The sequence below is a fragment of the Lytechinus variegatus genome, chromosome 1 (assembly GCF_018143015.1).
Source record: "Lytechinus variegatus isolate NC3 chromosome 1, Lvar_3.0, whole genome shotgun sequence".
In the NCBI taxonomy this organism is placed as follows: Eukaryota; Metazoa; Echinodermata; class Echinoidea; order Temnopleuroida; family Toxopneustidae; genus Lytechinus; species Lytechinus variegatus.
In genome coordinates, this window is record NC_054740.1 from 61196398 (window position 1) to 61212209 (window position 15812).

The following is a 15812-nucleotide window of genomic DNA, read 5'->3' on the forward strand; positions in this document are numbered from 1 at the left end:
GTCTCACGCCTAGGGTGTGAGACCTAGCAAGTCTGGATAACAAGTACATCGCAACTTCAGAAATAAGTCATCAATCCATGCAATGAATTCATTGGGATGTCAGAATTTGCTTCAAATATATGTTCCACACATAAATTAAAGAGAAATCCTTGGATACCCATGATTTATCAAGCATTATAAATTATGCAAATTTAAATTGCATAGTGTTAATTGTAATACAAATTAATCAATTTAATTGGAATACACTTATTTGGACGTTTATTTTTCTCTGCTGTTCAAAACACAAGTAGGTTGATAAAATTTGTAGCACACTTTACTCCTCACATACATGTACAAACTAGTGATAAAACTTTAAAATCCAAATTTTCTTGACTGTTAAAAACTGACAAAGCATATCACCGACTTTCAACAAATATAAAAACCTAACACCTTCATCAAAACACTGTAGAGAAAAGTAAAACCGAAGAATAAAAGCAAATAAATTCATCACTGTCCAGAAGGTGATCATAGTTATCAGTCACCGGGGGGGGGGGGGGGGGGAAAGTTTCTTCTCATAATTCCTGACAAGATATGAGTTAAAATCAGCAACACATGTATTAATAAGAAAAAATTACATCGAGCATGAGTTTCTTTAAAAAAATGCAGTGACAGTCTGCACAGCTCAGCCTTTCATAAGTCAAATAAACGCCCAAGCTTAAGCAATTTTCAGACCATAATATTCAAAATGATTTATTTGCATCTTCAAAAGAAAGATCTTGGTGAATTGAAGAAATTTGTGTGGTGTCAAGAGATTCGACTGAGACAAATGTAACTATTCAATTGCTTATTGTGTCTTAATGATTAATTAAATCTATGCATACAAACAATAATCTTTGTTAAAATGGGTAAGTTATGAGTTGGAGGTGCAAATACAATATTACAATTCGTGCTCATGGAAGACTTGGTACTGTTATCTTGTAATCACCTTTCATAGAAAGAGAATGAAATACAAGGAGAAAGAAAGGGGCAATGAAATAGAAAGAGAGAGAGAAATAGAGAAAGGGGGAGGGAGAAGAGAAAAAAAAGAGAGAAGAGAGAAAGACAGCTAGTAAGTAGAAGGGGAGAAATGTCTCAATCATGCGCCTTATCAAAGCCATGCTTCCAGACTGGTGACCTTTTATTGACGAATGCATCAATTCCCTCCTGCCCTTCCACCAGAGATAAATTGTTCACCATTACATCACTTGCATGGCTGCAGGTAAAAAAAACCATAAAACAATCATAATCATAATCATCAAAAAAGGGAATGTGAAAACTTCAAGTTAAACCACGAGAAGCAATGAAGTGAGACTACTGAGATATTTCGCACTATCAATTTAAATGTTTATTATAATTGTAGGCCTACATCTGACTGGCTGAAAATCCAGTCTTATATCCAACATTGTGGTCTTTTATATACCAGTTTCACATTACGCATTAAGTCAGTCAATATATTGCGAATCATTTGCATGTACAATGGTTACCCATAGAGATACCACGTCTCCTTCAAGAGACAATACTAGATATTCCAAATGGAATAAGATATAAACAGAATTTGACGGGAAAAAAAGTGTTGGAAGTAAATTGATACAACAGACAGTGCAGTGCCATTCCAAATAAAAAGTAGTAGCTTATCAATCACTACACTGTATTGGCAATGTATTGGAAAAAATTTTACTTTCCATATAAAAATGCCAAAAATGCCAAGTGCCAACATTTTGAATAGGAAATGTTTACATCATTATTCATTTCAACTTTGATATGTTTTACTCATATTTATTGTCTTACGAAGCAAGAATGCTCATCTGTAAAATTGTAATTGATTTATATAACTTTATATTACTTTGTATTATGTTTTGAATAGAAATGGAATACAGAATTGAACTGAATTATTTTCTTTCTAAAGAAGAGAGTAGAAAAATTATATTTGTAACAAATTTGAGTGAAAAACAAATATGTGAATCTCTTTTTTATTAAACTGTGATTATGAAATTTAAACTGTATCTTACTCATAAGCTGAGTTTCTGTCCATCTTCATTTGTGTGTTGAAGCAGGCTTTTCCAAGAGAGATAACAGAACTGCTGTACTCGCATATCTTTTGGGCTATCCTCATAGTCTGTTTAATATATGATAATGATGATAATAATAATATCGAACATTATATAGTGCTTAACACATTTTTAATGGGTGCATAAGTCTACGCCAGCTTTGGCATGGATACACTGATTAGGCACTCGAACATTCAAAGAAATACATAAACTTCCTACTTGGAACCCATTTACTCCACCTTGGTGGAGAGTGGCAAATGTAGATAGAGGCCTTGCCTAAAAATACAAGGTCTATGGTGGGATTTGAATCCTGGACCTTGCGGTTCAAAGTCTGGAGACTAATCCACTCAGCCACAGCACCTATACAGAATAGTAGGACCCAAGCACTCTTCTTTAACAAAGTAAAATTGTCATCCCACATATAGTAGTCTGCTAGGAATGTATATCATAAATAAAAATACATTATATTTTATTTTCATATAAGAAATGATTATAATAAGCTTTCCAATGGAGATTTATACAATTTTATCATTGACTCTTTGTAAAGTTTGCATTTCCTGTTAGAAAAATATCAAAACTTCCCTGCAAATATCTAATTTATTTTCAAGGTTTGGAATAATCTTTTCATTGAAAAAGTTCTTGAGGAGGAAATTCATTCTTACTTCTTCTTCCACTGCTTCTTCAGGTACCACCTTGCTGATCAGGCCATGTCTCAGAGCCTCTGTAAATGAAAAAAATAAGAGCATAGAATATATCAATATAAAGATATTACATATCATCAGGAGGACCAGTAAGAATAACACACACAAGTACTGTACCTACTTTAAAACCATTTGGATTGTTGAGCAAAATGATGTGTATTATTTGTTTTATAATATAGTGATGTGGAAACCGGTTATTTGATTATCCATTCGCATCTCAAAACCATGACTGGTCAATAGTACTAGCCACTAGTTCCAGTCATTAGCAAAGTTGGTCATTAGCAAACTGGTCATGTGACATAATTCAGCCAATCAATCGATTAGGATCCTAATCACCATTTCATAAAAAAAATTGATATACACAAAGAATTAAACTACCATGTGAGTAAAAAATAATTCACACCTCACAAATTCCTAAATTAAGGAATAAATGTATCATGAATGCATAATCATTAGAAATAGCTGAAAAGAGTATCTTCGTCCAAATAATTTGATACCACATTTACGTTGTATGTCTTCACGCTTCGATATTCAGGGGTATTATTTGCAGTGATGTGAATTTTGACTTGAGCCAAATTAAGGCATGACTGCAATGAATGAATCCAGATGGCAATGTCATAATCCTACATGGGTTAGGAAACATAATTGCTCATCCATTTTCAATGATTTTAACTTTAAAATGGATACTAAAATGTATTTATCAAAAAATCATAATGTAAATTACTGAAATATTGTTTTGAAATGGATTTTAATGGAACCCTTGTAGGATTATGACATCACTGACATCCGGATTCATTTATTGCAGTCATGTCTTAATTTGGGGCAAATCAAAATTTACATACTGCAAAGAATACCTCCTGGTCATCCACGTGTTAACACATACCACATAAATATGGTATCAAATTATTTGAGAATATACTCTTTCTGGCCATATGTAATAGTTATGCATTCATATATTTGTTTCTTAAATTGGGAATTTTTGGGGAGACAATCTTTTCCTCACATGGTATTATCATTACTCTCAAAACTGAAGTAATGCTCCACTCACCTTCAGCAGTGATGGGTTCGGCTGTAAGGAGCATCTGCATCGCAATCTTCTTAGGGACTGCTCGGCCCATAGCAACAGCAGGTGTGGAACAAAACAGACCTACTGATATACTGAATAATGAAATGAAATTAGAGATCTATTAAAAATCTTTGAGGAATAAAGTGATTATTTTATGGAGGTGATTCAGATTATTTGTTCTACTTTTCTTTGGAGGAGCTATCATGGAAGGACCCGGTGAATGTTTTATCTGGCTATGTAGCCATGAGTTCAATCAATTTATAGAACAGCCTTTTTTTTGGGGGGGGGGGGGGAGGATGAGGGATGATGCAGACCAGAGGTAGTCTGCGGGCACATACCTTTGGTTTTCGCAATCGCATAGTGCATAATGCAGAGTCTGAATCAGTGAGACTAGATTCACTATGTTCTGTGGCTGGCTCTATTTGACACAGATAGAGTCTTTGGAGTCTAGTCTTTACTCTAGACCTGTTATTGGTTGAAGCATCAAATATAAGTCTATGTCTGCAGACTAGACCAGAGGTATATTGCCATTATTTTCATAAAGTTCATCTATTTCAAGATCCTGCTTCCTCACACAGAATTTCTTCTATATTCAAAACAGTACTTGTGTGGGTGGTTGCTGATCAATTTTGAAAAGTATTTTATCATTTTTAAGCTTGGAATGTGCTTTTTCAAGCACAATAATAATCTATTATTATTATCATTAATGGACGACCTATAGTTAGTTGGGGGGCTGGCATGTCTCCTATAGCAGTATAGTTATGATGCTCACCCTGGGGTAGCAAATCTAGCTGTGTCTGCAGCTATGGCAATGTCACAACTGGCTACCAGTTGACATCCAGCTGCAGTGGCAAGACCTAAAAAAAATATAATCAAGACATAATGATATATTGGATATGAATAAAGCAGAATAAAGCAGAGTTGTTGCTTATAGGGGTTCATTAGACTATATTGTGCAGTATAAAGTATTGTTTATTATGGCATCTTAAAGTGGGATTTCTGTGATTGTAAACTATTGGTCATTGTGCTAACACTTTCTACTAGAATAATAAGCACCTATTAAAGCTTCAATCAAGTATAATGCTCCCCTCCCCTCTCCAAAAAGGATAGAGAAGGTACATGAAGTCTTCAGGCATGATGGCCCAATAAGCCCCCCCCCCAAGAAAAAAAAATAATACTAATAAACATGTAACTATAATATTCACTATAACAATTTAATTTCAGGGATGCTCTTTAAAGAAAGGTTGATCGTGACATCCTGAAAGTTTGCCAGACATTGCAACAATTAATGTTGTATTCTTTTCTTACTTTCGGTGATAAAATACCATTTTTTTTACTACATGTAGGTTACCAGGAGAGAAATGTGCATAAACTTGAATCTCTTTTATAGTAAAAAGGCCTATTCGTGTGGTATACCTTTGACTTGAGCAATGACCGGCACAGGAAGATCTTCAATGAGCATCATCATTTCAGAGCACTTCTTAAACACCTCTGTATGGTAGGCACGACCTGTCCTGGTGGTCTGTAGACAGAAAGACATTGATTTTGAGAAATACACAATATACTGATTACTTTTAATATTCTCCTAGGTGAAAATAATGATAGTAATATTTAGTTCTTGTACATCAAATATCGTATACCATTTAACATATCCAGTAGCTTCTAACGGATTTGGATATTATTGCCCGGCAAAAATAATTGGTTGGATGTATCAGAGTCTATGAATACAAGTAAGAAGAGGACCATTGGTTTTGAGTCCTCTCTGAAGGACTTGGTGATTGGGAATTGTCTTAATATCCCGGCTAAGGATTTGGCAAAGGTTCAATAATGTGAAGTTGAGTAATTATTTGGGAATCGCCTTCAAAGCTTGGATAAAACTCAAGTACACAGTCAATAATATGGTATGGAACTTTTGTAAGGTCTTCTGAAAAAAACCAGCTAAATATAGCTTTGGCAATGGGTTAATTATATGATGTAAATCTTAAGGACTTACGAATCGCCTTTTAGGCCTGACTCCAGCAATGGATCAATAATTTGATGTATGACATTCAAGTCATACATAAATGTAGTTGCCATTGCATCTTGTTCAGCCATTAGACCCCTAATTCACAAAGGTGGTTTTGAAAACCATGGTTCATGTAGATTACCAGTGTAATTTACGCTTAATTTACCATGTATCTAAAATATGACCAATACCAATGCATGCTTTTGTCACAGTGCACAAAATTGATGCCTGTTACCATGATTATTCATACTAATTTATTCCCGAGTCCACTGTTTTGAAATAATGAGTCCACTCTTCAAAACAGTGGACTCACGAATAAAATCGCGTTACTCAACCATGGCAACATTTCGCGTACTATGACAAAAGCGTGCATCAGTATTGGACATTTTTTAATACACATGGTAAATAAGCATAACTTATACATGAAATCTGCATTAACTATGGGTTTTTAACTGATGGTTTTCAAAGTCACCTTTGTGAATTCGGGCCAAGAATTCTATACTTTAGATGGACTGGATCGATCAAACTCCTCTCGGCCCTGAACTCACCAATTCCCTGAGGTCATGACCTGCTGAATAGACTGGTCCCTGGGAAGCAATGATGATTGCCCTTAGGTTGCCATCATCAACATCTTGAGTTAGCTCCTCTGTGACTCTGCTAAGCATGGCAAGTGAAAGAGCATTCCTGTTGTAAGAAGAACAACAAAAGTAATTCAAAGGAGAGTTAGGCACAAAGATACAGAATTCAGTGTATCACCAATGAGAGATTTTTTAATATCATAATTCATTGTTTGACCAGATTTTTGAAGGATATAATTGTAATTTCAAGAAGTGCCGTAAAGTGAAAGAAGTGAAGAAATAAAATTGATTTATTTTGATCTGGTAAACATAGCTCCTCTGTGATACACAATACAAAGATACACAATATAGTGTATCATCATGGAGGGATATTTTGTTTATATAATTCAATGTTTGACCAGATTTTAAAAAGAATTGTAATATTCAAAAGGTGATGTTAAGTAAAAGAAGAGAAGCAAATATTTGCTTTGATCTGCATAGACTGGTCAAACAATGAATTTTTGATCTGATGCATTAGAAAATTGGAATTGGAAAAATGGTGTTAGAACTTGGAAGTTTTATTTTTATTCAATTCTCATTGTAGCATTATCATCTTTATCATCATCACCATACTTCATCAACACCATCAGCAGAAGAACTAGTAGAAGCAGCAAAATCATCATTTCATCATCATTCTCATCATCACAATCATCACCACCACCACCACCACCACCACCACCATCATCATCATCATCATCATCATCATCATCATAGGCACCATTGTTACAATCATAATTAATAATAATACAACTCATAATCTATGAGTTGTAAGATTATTATTCATCATTAGTGTTTTTAGGTGTTTTTTCCCAGGGGGGGGGGGACCCCCCTGCCCCTCAAACCAAATCCGACTACCACTTAGTACCAGTACCAAAGACCTGCCACTTACCTCTTTTTAGGATTGCTAAGAGTAATCTTCCTGATGCCGTCTACCTGAGTGACCTGGGTGAGAGGTTGACTACTCTCTGCACAGAATCTTCTCTTCTCATGGTGAAAGATTGCCTGGTTGAAAGATGGAAGAACATTTCTTGCCTGTTTGGATTTATTGATAAAAAAAACAACAACATAGTCACAGTACCATAATATTGCAGTATTTGCTTGCTCTTTAGAGGATTCTATTTCTCAGTCTGTAGGCCCTAGTCCCCTTTGCTTGTCAAATTCTCAGAGACAAATGCTGACTTTTTTTGTTCAAATTTAATAATAAAAATATGAGGCTATTTTTGTACATAATATTGTAATATGTGTAGCAACATCAGTCAAATACAAACAATTTCCATAGAAACACATGTATTGTCAAGCAAAATAAAAAAATAAAATATTGAGTGAATTGAGGTAACAATCATCTTCAAAACTCACTAGAAATTAAACTTAAAAGTTAAAACTTCAGTCTATCATTAGATTACGTCTAACAATAATGAATAAAGGTCTAACACTAACAGTAACAGTGTCAGTAACAATACATTATTGTTTTGACTTTTCAGTCTTTTGTCACTTGTTTTGGGCACTTTTTCTGGACTCGACAAATTAAATTCCATTGCTCATTAACTGCACAAGCAAGTGTTTAACAAATGTTTATAACAGTGGGGTGGCCGTGGTGCATTACTAGTGTTGTCTTGACTTCAAATCTTGCCACAAATTGTGAGCCGCTAAGTCAGAGCGATTTCGCAAACACACCGACCGACTAGCTGGCCGTTGGCTACGCCTACGGTCATGACGGTCGTACGGCTATGGTATGGGGCTGATTGCACGAAAGCATCTTTGCAAGGACCGTCTTTCGTGTCGCCCATCTTTTATGATGCGCCATGTGATTGTGAAAAACATTTTAAATAAATCATCTGCAAACATATTTCATTCGTCCGTTAAATAATACAAAATATTTGTTTATAAAATGATGTGATATATCATGAAATTGTATAATATTTGATTGAAAAGCAAGCTAACGAATCTTATTCTTTATCATAAATTTAAAAAACACCCGCTTCATAGAGTATCATAAAAAGAAGGGCGACACGAAAGACAGTCCTTGGAAAGACCCTTTCCGCTTTCGTGCAATCGGCCCCTGTACTGTAGTTAAGTTAGTGTACGGATAGACCAAAAGCTTCGGTCTCTGTTATGTTGGTTGTTCAGCTGAACTCCGTTGGCTTCACTCTCCAAATACATAGAGAAATTAAAAAATGTTAAAAAACTCCTCGAAACAGACGGCTGCCAGCTGTCTCGTGTGTGGTAACGGAGTGCATTGCGACTCGTCGGGTAGAAACGGATGCGATCATCAGTCATGACTCATGCGAACCTAGATCCGGCAGCTGCAGTGCATCCTGTAGAAAAAACATGGGCAATGATACGAATTCATTTTACTGAGATATGAAAGGGAGATATTACCGATACAGAGTTCCACAAGTGGCATGTTTTTACTGGATTTAGAGCCAGTTTTACCGCAGAATACGAGGCCATGGGCGCAGCCATTTTGATTTTAACACGAAGACACGCCCACATGCCAAGCACACTATAAATCTACGTGGGGGTATATCTCCTTCTATCACCATAGTAAATTTACCAAATTTGTATCTTTTAAAGAAAATTTCCATTAATTACATGATTATAGCGCAATTTTAGTGCAATTTTGTAATACTTCTTGCATAAATTCAACATGAACCTTTTTTTATAGAATTATTCCTCTCAATAATAAAATATTTCCCTCTACATAAAATGGATTTGTCTAAATGATAAAAGGCTTGGCAACATAACAGAGATCCTATCCCTCGCAAGTCATAGACATATCAAAGTAAGTCTTATTTTCAGTTATTTTGTTGAAATGTAACTGTAATTTTCTAATCATTTAGCTTTTAATGAAATCATAGATGTCAAGTCACACTTCTAGCTATAATGTCAATCATATTAGTGATTATTTTTCAGCTTTATGAATGTTCTTATCCCGGACTTGCCTTCATCTCTTTTTACAACAGTACACATTACACAGGGTCAGGGAAGCCGCCAGCCGGGAGCCTATACAGCAACAGTGCGGCAGTGTACCTCAATCAGCTCGGGTCAGCAGAGCGGAGCGGCATTAGCAAGCGATGGAAGGGCGTGGATACTTGAGTGAAAAGCTGCTTGTGCAGCTCTTTCTAATCCTTGGAGCATTTTTTAATGTAGCTTTGTGTACATTGCAAGGTTGGTGTGTTATTTCTACGAAATGACAGAAATGTCAGAAAACAGAAATATGGTTAATTTGGAGACACATGGGGTTTGACTCTGTGCCTTAATAATTGTTTGTTTGTTTTTTAGAATCGCAAGAATAGGGACAGTGATTTTTTGTTTAAAAAAATTGCCTTTTCCGTTTCAGAAAATCTTGAATTCAATTTTAGCATGTCAGAAAACGGAAATTCTGTTTCCCCATGGACTTTGTGTACATAAGTCCCATGGCCGTGTGAAAATTAACGATTCCGTTTCCCCATTCAGTAGCGCTAATAAACGCAACACTCGCGCTGGTCAAAATTTGTACTGCCACTGTACCAACAACGCAGTAGAATCCGCTCTAATTGGATCTATGCGGGTACACAAAATATTTTGACAAACACATTTAACATGAATAAATCCTCACCTTTCACATTTTAAGCATTATTTTACGGTTGAATGAAATTTTAAGATATTTTTGGGGTGTTTTTGGACATCGTTTTGAGCAGTCAACGATTTTGTTCTATCTGCCATTTTGGATCTCGAGATCGTGCTGTTACACTAATGTAGAGGGCAGCAACACACGATCTGCATGTACATGTTATGGAGGTGCCGTGGCCGAGTGGTCTAAGGCGCCTGACTATACATGGAAAGTCCTGGGTTCGATCCCAGGCCGCGGCACCTATGCCCGTGAGCAAGGCATTTAATCTACAATGCTCTTTTATCCTGCTTTCAAATAAATGGAAATGCTATATGTGCATTATTGGTAAATAGGTGTGCACTTGTTAAAAAAAAATATCTGAAACTGAAATGTGCAATGCTATGCAATAAATACAGAATTTCAATACAAACAATTACAATGGGCTGTGTACACGAAAAGGGAACCTTTTAAATTTGGGTTTGAGACAGATAATTTGTGTTCCTTTTGTAAAAAAGAAGTTGAGTCTTACCAACATTTATTTTGTATTGTCCTGAGGTTAGGCGATTATGGGAAGATATGAGTAAAATATTTCAACTGAATGAACTTGGCAGTGACAGTTGGAAAACAATTTTCATGGGGATATCTGGAAATACTACAAGAGTAACTTAAATAAATAAACTATATTATATTCTTAATTAAGTATATTATTTTTAGTTCAAGAAAGTACAGAAAGTATAGAGACACGGAATATCAAATAGCATTTGAATAAGGGAAGCTGGGGGTGCACTTAAGGAAATGGAAACAAATCAATGTACGTGTGTAGATGGATGTGTGAGTTTTGTGACGGGGAAGAGGGGGGGGGAGCTATGGGTGGTGTTGAGTTTGAAGTGAGCTTATGTGGGTGTCTGGGGAGAGAGAGATGAGTGGGGGGAGGAGGTATTGGGGTAAGGTGAGTGTGTAGGGACGTTTAGGATAATTACCTTCCTCTAATCAACCTTTGAAATAGTATTTTACCCTTTTTTTTATTCTTGTACAATTGATATGTTCAAAAGAGATTATTTCTATTCTATTCAGGGAAAAAAAGTATTTTTAAAAATCTTTTAATTGATATGGGTTTTCCCCTCTGCTTTCACATCGTTATAGAAGAAAAATTTGGCAGTTTATACTTCATTTGTAATCATTTTAAAAATATTTGTAATCTCATTGATATTGATATATTTATTTGTTTGATTGTTTATTTATTGTATACATGCAAAGAATCTTTATTTATATCAATTGCGATAGTAAACTTATTGATTTGAAAGAGGAAGAAAATCAAATATTATTCAAATACGACACGGCTCAAAATGTTTTCAATACGGCAGATCAACCGTACCCCACCGGTGCGGCTGGGAAGAGCCAGGGTGAGGGGTACGATCGACTGTGATGGAGTGAAGAGCTGTCACGATGTGTGGATTGTCGTGATTGTAGTGAAGTGAGATCATGTTTTGGCCATTTAATATTCATATTTTGTTGAGATTTTGTAGTTATTTCTGATACTGTTGTGTGTATTCTGAAGAAAAATATGTTTTCCTTGATTTTCAGTTTGAAATGCCACTTTCCGTTTCAAAAGGCCATTTCTGTGAATTCCGTCGGTTTTCCGCAATTGCGGAAAATCACTAGGCGGTTTCAAACCGCCTCGATCACAAGAATCCCCGTTAAATTACGAGAACTTTTTAAGGCTAAAAAATACCCGTTAATTATTCCTGCATTCACACCGCCCCGAAACACATCCTTCGGAATAAGTTCCCGAAGTTACGAGCATGCGTAGTATGGTCTGATAAGCAGACAAGGCGCGAGATTCAAAATCACTAGCCCAGCAGCCACCCACGCCGCCGCGCCCAACGACACGCTGGGATAAAAGTTCCCGTAATTTGCTTTCACATCGCCAAAATACCTGCGACCTTGGAAAAATCCCCACGAAAGTTCTCGTAATTTCGCCAAGTACCTGCTATTTAGCGGGTATTTTCTTTCGGGGATATTACGCGTAGTTTGCTTTCACATTACCAAAATACCTGGTATTTTCTGATCGGGGTAAATTTCCCGATCAGAGAATACCTGGAACTGGCGAACTTCGAGGCGGTCTGAAACCACCTATTGTCCCTACAAGAAAAATTTGCTGATGGTGACGCCGCGCTGCTATCTTGGTGTTTGTCATGGTGAAACAATTGCACAATCTTTGGGCTGATACAGTGTTACATGTATGAATCCCTGGCTGAGGGATTATTGTATAAATGGATTACAGTTTTGAATGTGATACAGGGTTACTCATTGTAACATTTTCAATCTGTTTAAATGATTTAAAGGGAATACACGTGAAAGATGTGACACAAAGTTAAAAATTGTCATTTCCGTCTTAAACTATATACTGTATTTTAGAATAAAGTATGAACCAAGTTCTTACATGTGTTTGAATTATACCCCTGACAGACTTGGCATATTTTAGAGAGGAAAAGGATTTGCCCCGGGTTCGTCCTATCCTCGGTAAATTTTGGTACAGTACTTGATTCTAAGTTGTTTTTTGTATGATTGCTTATGTTTGCAGAGGTTATTAAAGAGATGGTAAAATAAATGCTTGTGTGAAGGAAACCCCCAAAATGATTGAAATGGTGAATGATATATAGTCAGATATGGATCTATGTTTTGGGTTTGTTTTTTTGAACTTTTCATCTTCTTAATGAACAACAAGTACATTTGAAACTCATTTGTTTTCAATTATGATTTTATGTGTGAATTTAAAAAGATTTCCTTTACTTTTTTTAATTTCTATTTATCAGATGAAATTAGTAGTGACTCCCTTGAAGTCAGATTTGATGAAATCTATGACATTGATAATGTAAGTAATGGTATACAATGGCCGTCAGCAATCTTTTGAGTGTAATTACACTTGACTCTATACTCAGGACCAGGACAATTGGCCGAGTGGCCGAGGCAGAAGAATTGATTTACTGTCATTTTTTTTTCGTTCTGGCTACGAGTGCAAAGTTGAATGTAATGTATTGTGAAAGATTGCTGAGTGGGTCTGAACTTTTTTTTTTCTTCATCATTCACATATATGTACCTGCAAACTGTTCATATTAAAATGGAAATTCATCCTGACAGCTTTGGTTTCAATTAAAGTGGAAAAAATTAAACGAAAATTATTTATGAAAGTTTTATGAAAATCCCTAATAGAATAAGGGATTTTAATATGAGTGTCTAAAGTTGAGCTTTCATGACGTCACAGATGGACAGCTCCTCCATAATATACATTATGTGATATAAACCCTCAGAAATGCCATTTTCTAAAAAAGAAAAATCAAAGTGATAGTGCAGTGCGCATATCAAGCACGTCAATTCATATCCCCATCCATAATAGAACCATTTTTATCAATCATGAATATGGAAATGACATTATATATTAGAGAGCTGCTCAAATATAACATCACAAATTAAAAAATGTAAAAAAAAATCATAACTTTCTTATTCTTTGGATTTTTATCAGACCATTTCTAATATATTTTGTAATTTTTCTGATTCTATTAAAACCAATATTGTCAGGATAAACTTCACATTTAGAATGAATATTCTTATTTTTGGAAAAAGAATGGAACCTGCACATTCATATTTTTTGAAAATGTTTATGTAGTCTTGGAGAGGAATTATTCCTATTTGGGGAAAGTTCGTAGAAATCTGTACCTATTTCTTGTTTGCCAGAGTTGGCAGTTATGGATTCAGTTTCTAGTTTCTAAGAAATGCATATGAAGGAAAATAGTAGAAAAAGGGATGATGCTTTGATCTTTGAAGAGATACCCAATTTTATAATGGAAGGCACACAAGTGACTTGATTCAGTGACATAAAAGAGAAGTAAAATTCAAAATGAAAAGTTTTGGGATTACAAAAAAATTAGCTTTGTATTTACCAGTGTGTTGTTCATGACATGTTATGTTATTAGGGTTCACATATTCCATGATTCTTTAATTGGCAGTGTGAGTACATACTTGATGACTGGTTAGGCAAGGCATACTCAAACTTTCTGGGAATGTTGCTGCTATTGTTTTCTTATAAGTTGCTTGATACAATTGTATCAAATTATTTTATTTCAGAGGGAACTTGAAATTATTATTCAATACAAAGTCAGAAGTAATAAATCTGCCGTTATGATCGGGGCCGCCAGATTCACCTCACACTCGCAGCAATTATCCCTCCTCCCTCCGCTTTGCATACATTTTAATATGAATCATTCTTTGTTGTTTATAATCTTTAGTGGGACCAGGACATGACTGTTGGATTCACATCATCAGTAACTGCAAGTGTGAACAACTATTGTATGGATTCAAGTAACTTTGCCTCCTGTCAGATATCTGCATACAATGAGTAAGTTGTAAAAGCCTTGTTCAGATGTATTGTCTTGATGAAGAATGAAATGAAAAATTAATTTAATCCCAGAAATTAGGAAAAGGAAAGATGAGATTTCATCCATCAAATAGATCAGGAAAAGTGAGTGTGTAATGTCATCAGCTACACTTCATTGTATTCTATCAATATCATGCTTATTACTGTTTCCAGATAAAAAAAAGAAAAAAAAAAGGGCATTTTGCTTGCAAGTTTGAATCAATTTCACTGTACTGTTTTCCTTTTCTCTTTATTCTGTTATTGATTATCAAATCTAAAGTTTGCTTTGTGTGAATCTTGCCTTTAAATGCACATAAAGATTGGATTTGTTACAAGCCAATATGTTGTTCTTTATGTCTAGATTATCATAGAAAATTAGAAATTGTATGTGTTAACTAAAAGATAATTGAAAGTGACTTGAAATTTTGATATAAAGATGTGACCTAAATATTATTTAAAAAAATATGCCTCAATTATTACAAAAAAGTTTTAAGACAGTGCATTTTGATTTGAGAATTGTATTTCTGTTTATACATGTATATCCAAATTAAGACTGGTATTTTTCTGCTGTGTTTTAATAGTTTGGTTTAGTTGAAGGTCACAGTCTACCAATTCAGGAAGTGGGAGGAATATTTGATAGGGCAAATATTCTCAAAATAGTTTCTGTATGAGTGCTGCTTTGAATAAAAGATGAATAAGTTCCGCAGTATGGATATTTGCTTGAAGAGGACTTGTTCACTCATAGTATGTGAATGGAATAATGGGTAACTCAGACATACTTGGATGACAATTATATTTACAGCTTTAAGAATTAGTGGACTGATCCATATTGTATCCATTTTAGAACTACATGTACATGTAGTCTTGACAACTGTAGATACATACATTTGGTCATATGGGATCTGCAATTAGGTCATTCAGATCGTTTACTACCGTAATTCCATAATAATTGAGCGGTATATATACATTGTATGTTCTTGTTATGTTGATGAATTGTTTATTTTTATGGCAAGGCATCTGAGATACAAATAAAAAATTACCTTTCATAGTTGATATTCTAGCAGGACAAGAACTCTTTTTTAAGGGTTCATGTACTTTTATATTAGAGTATAGAATGGGGAACATTACAAAAGGACTTCATGAAATGCAATGTCATTAAGAGGGACATTGATGCAAATCACAAGGGCATCAGAGTTACATGAAGGCCTTTGCTTAAAGTTTATTTAAAGGTGTAATGCCCTGCCCAAAGTTCTACTGACAAGTAACTAAATAATTAAATAATAAATGTCTCCTACACTGTATGTGAGACAACTGTCTAAAGTAATGTTTACTTATTATACCCCTTTCATAA

At 35.0% G+C, this 15812-nt stretch overlaps 2 protein-coding genes across 9 annotated transcripts in view; one reads left to right on the top strand and one right to left on the bottom strand.

The window, feature by feature from the left end:
* Positions 1-871: 871 nt before the first annotated feature.
* LOC121418810 (enoyl-CoA hydratase domain-containing protein 3, mitochondrial-like) lies at positions 872-8962 on the bottom strand. 2 transcript variants are annotated; one of them, XM_041612977.1, is made up of 9 exons: positions 8835-8962; positions 7345-7457; positions 6387-6522; positions 5250-5355; positions 4606-4690; positions 3816-3925; positions 2729-2787; positions 2028-2134; positions 872-1231 (listed from the first exon to the last, which is right to left on the bottom strand). In XM_041612977.1, exons 1-9 carry the CDS (start codon positions 8946-8948, stop codon positions 1111-1113), a joined length of 951 nt encoding a protein of 316 aa, XP_041468911.1. In that variant the 5' UTR covers positions 8949-8962; the 3' UTR covers positions 872-1110. The 2 variants fall into 2 exon arrangements, with proteins under 2 accessions (XP_041468911.1, XP_041468901.1); XM_041612967.1 differs by having other exon boundaries at positions 7345-7487; positions 8835-8961.
* Positions 8963-9141: 179 nt separating this feature from the next.
* Positions 9142-15812, top strand: part of LOC121418787 — a 30693-nt gene continuing 24022 nt past the window's right edge. For all 7 annotated transcript variants that reach the window (XR_005970512.1, XR_005970514.1, XM_041612905.1 and 4 more), the window contains exons 1-4: positions 9142-9237; positions 9419-9623; positions 12864-12922; positions 14334-14443. Coding sequence is in view for 5 of the 7 variants with exons in the window: in XM_041612905.1 (XP_041468839.1) it covers positions 9530-9623; positions 12864-12922; positions 14334-14443 (263 nt within the window). In the remaining 2 variants the exon portion in view is untranslated. The remainder of the gene's footprint in view (positions 9238-9418; positions 9624-12863; positions 12923-14333; positions 14444-15812) is intronic.

Excerpts from the sequence above, each read along its gene's own strand:
- LOC121418810 (XM_041612967.1), bottom strand. The coding sequence starts at position 8,948 with ATGTGGGCGTGTCTTCGTGTTAAAATCAAAATGGCTGCGCCCATGGCC. Across the intron at positions 3,926-4,605 it reads GCTAGATTTGCTACCCCAGG|TATATCAGTAGGTCTGTTTT; the intron begins GTGAGCATCATA and ends TTCATTATTCAG. Across the intron at positions 2,135-2,728 it reads AAGAAGCAGTGGAAGAAGAA|ACTATGAGGATAGCCCAAAA; the intron begins GTAAGAATGAAT and ends TATATTAAACAG.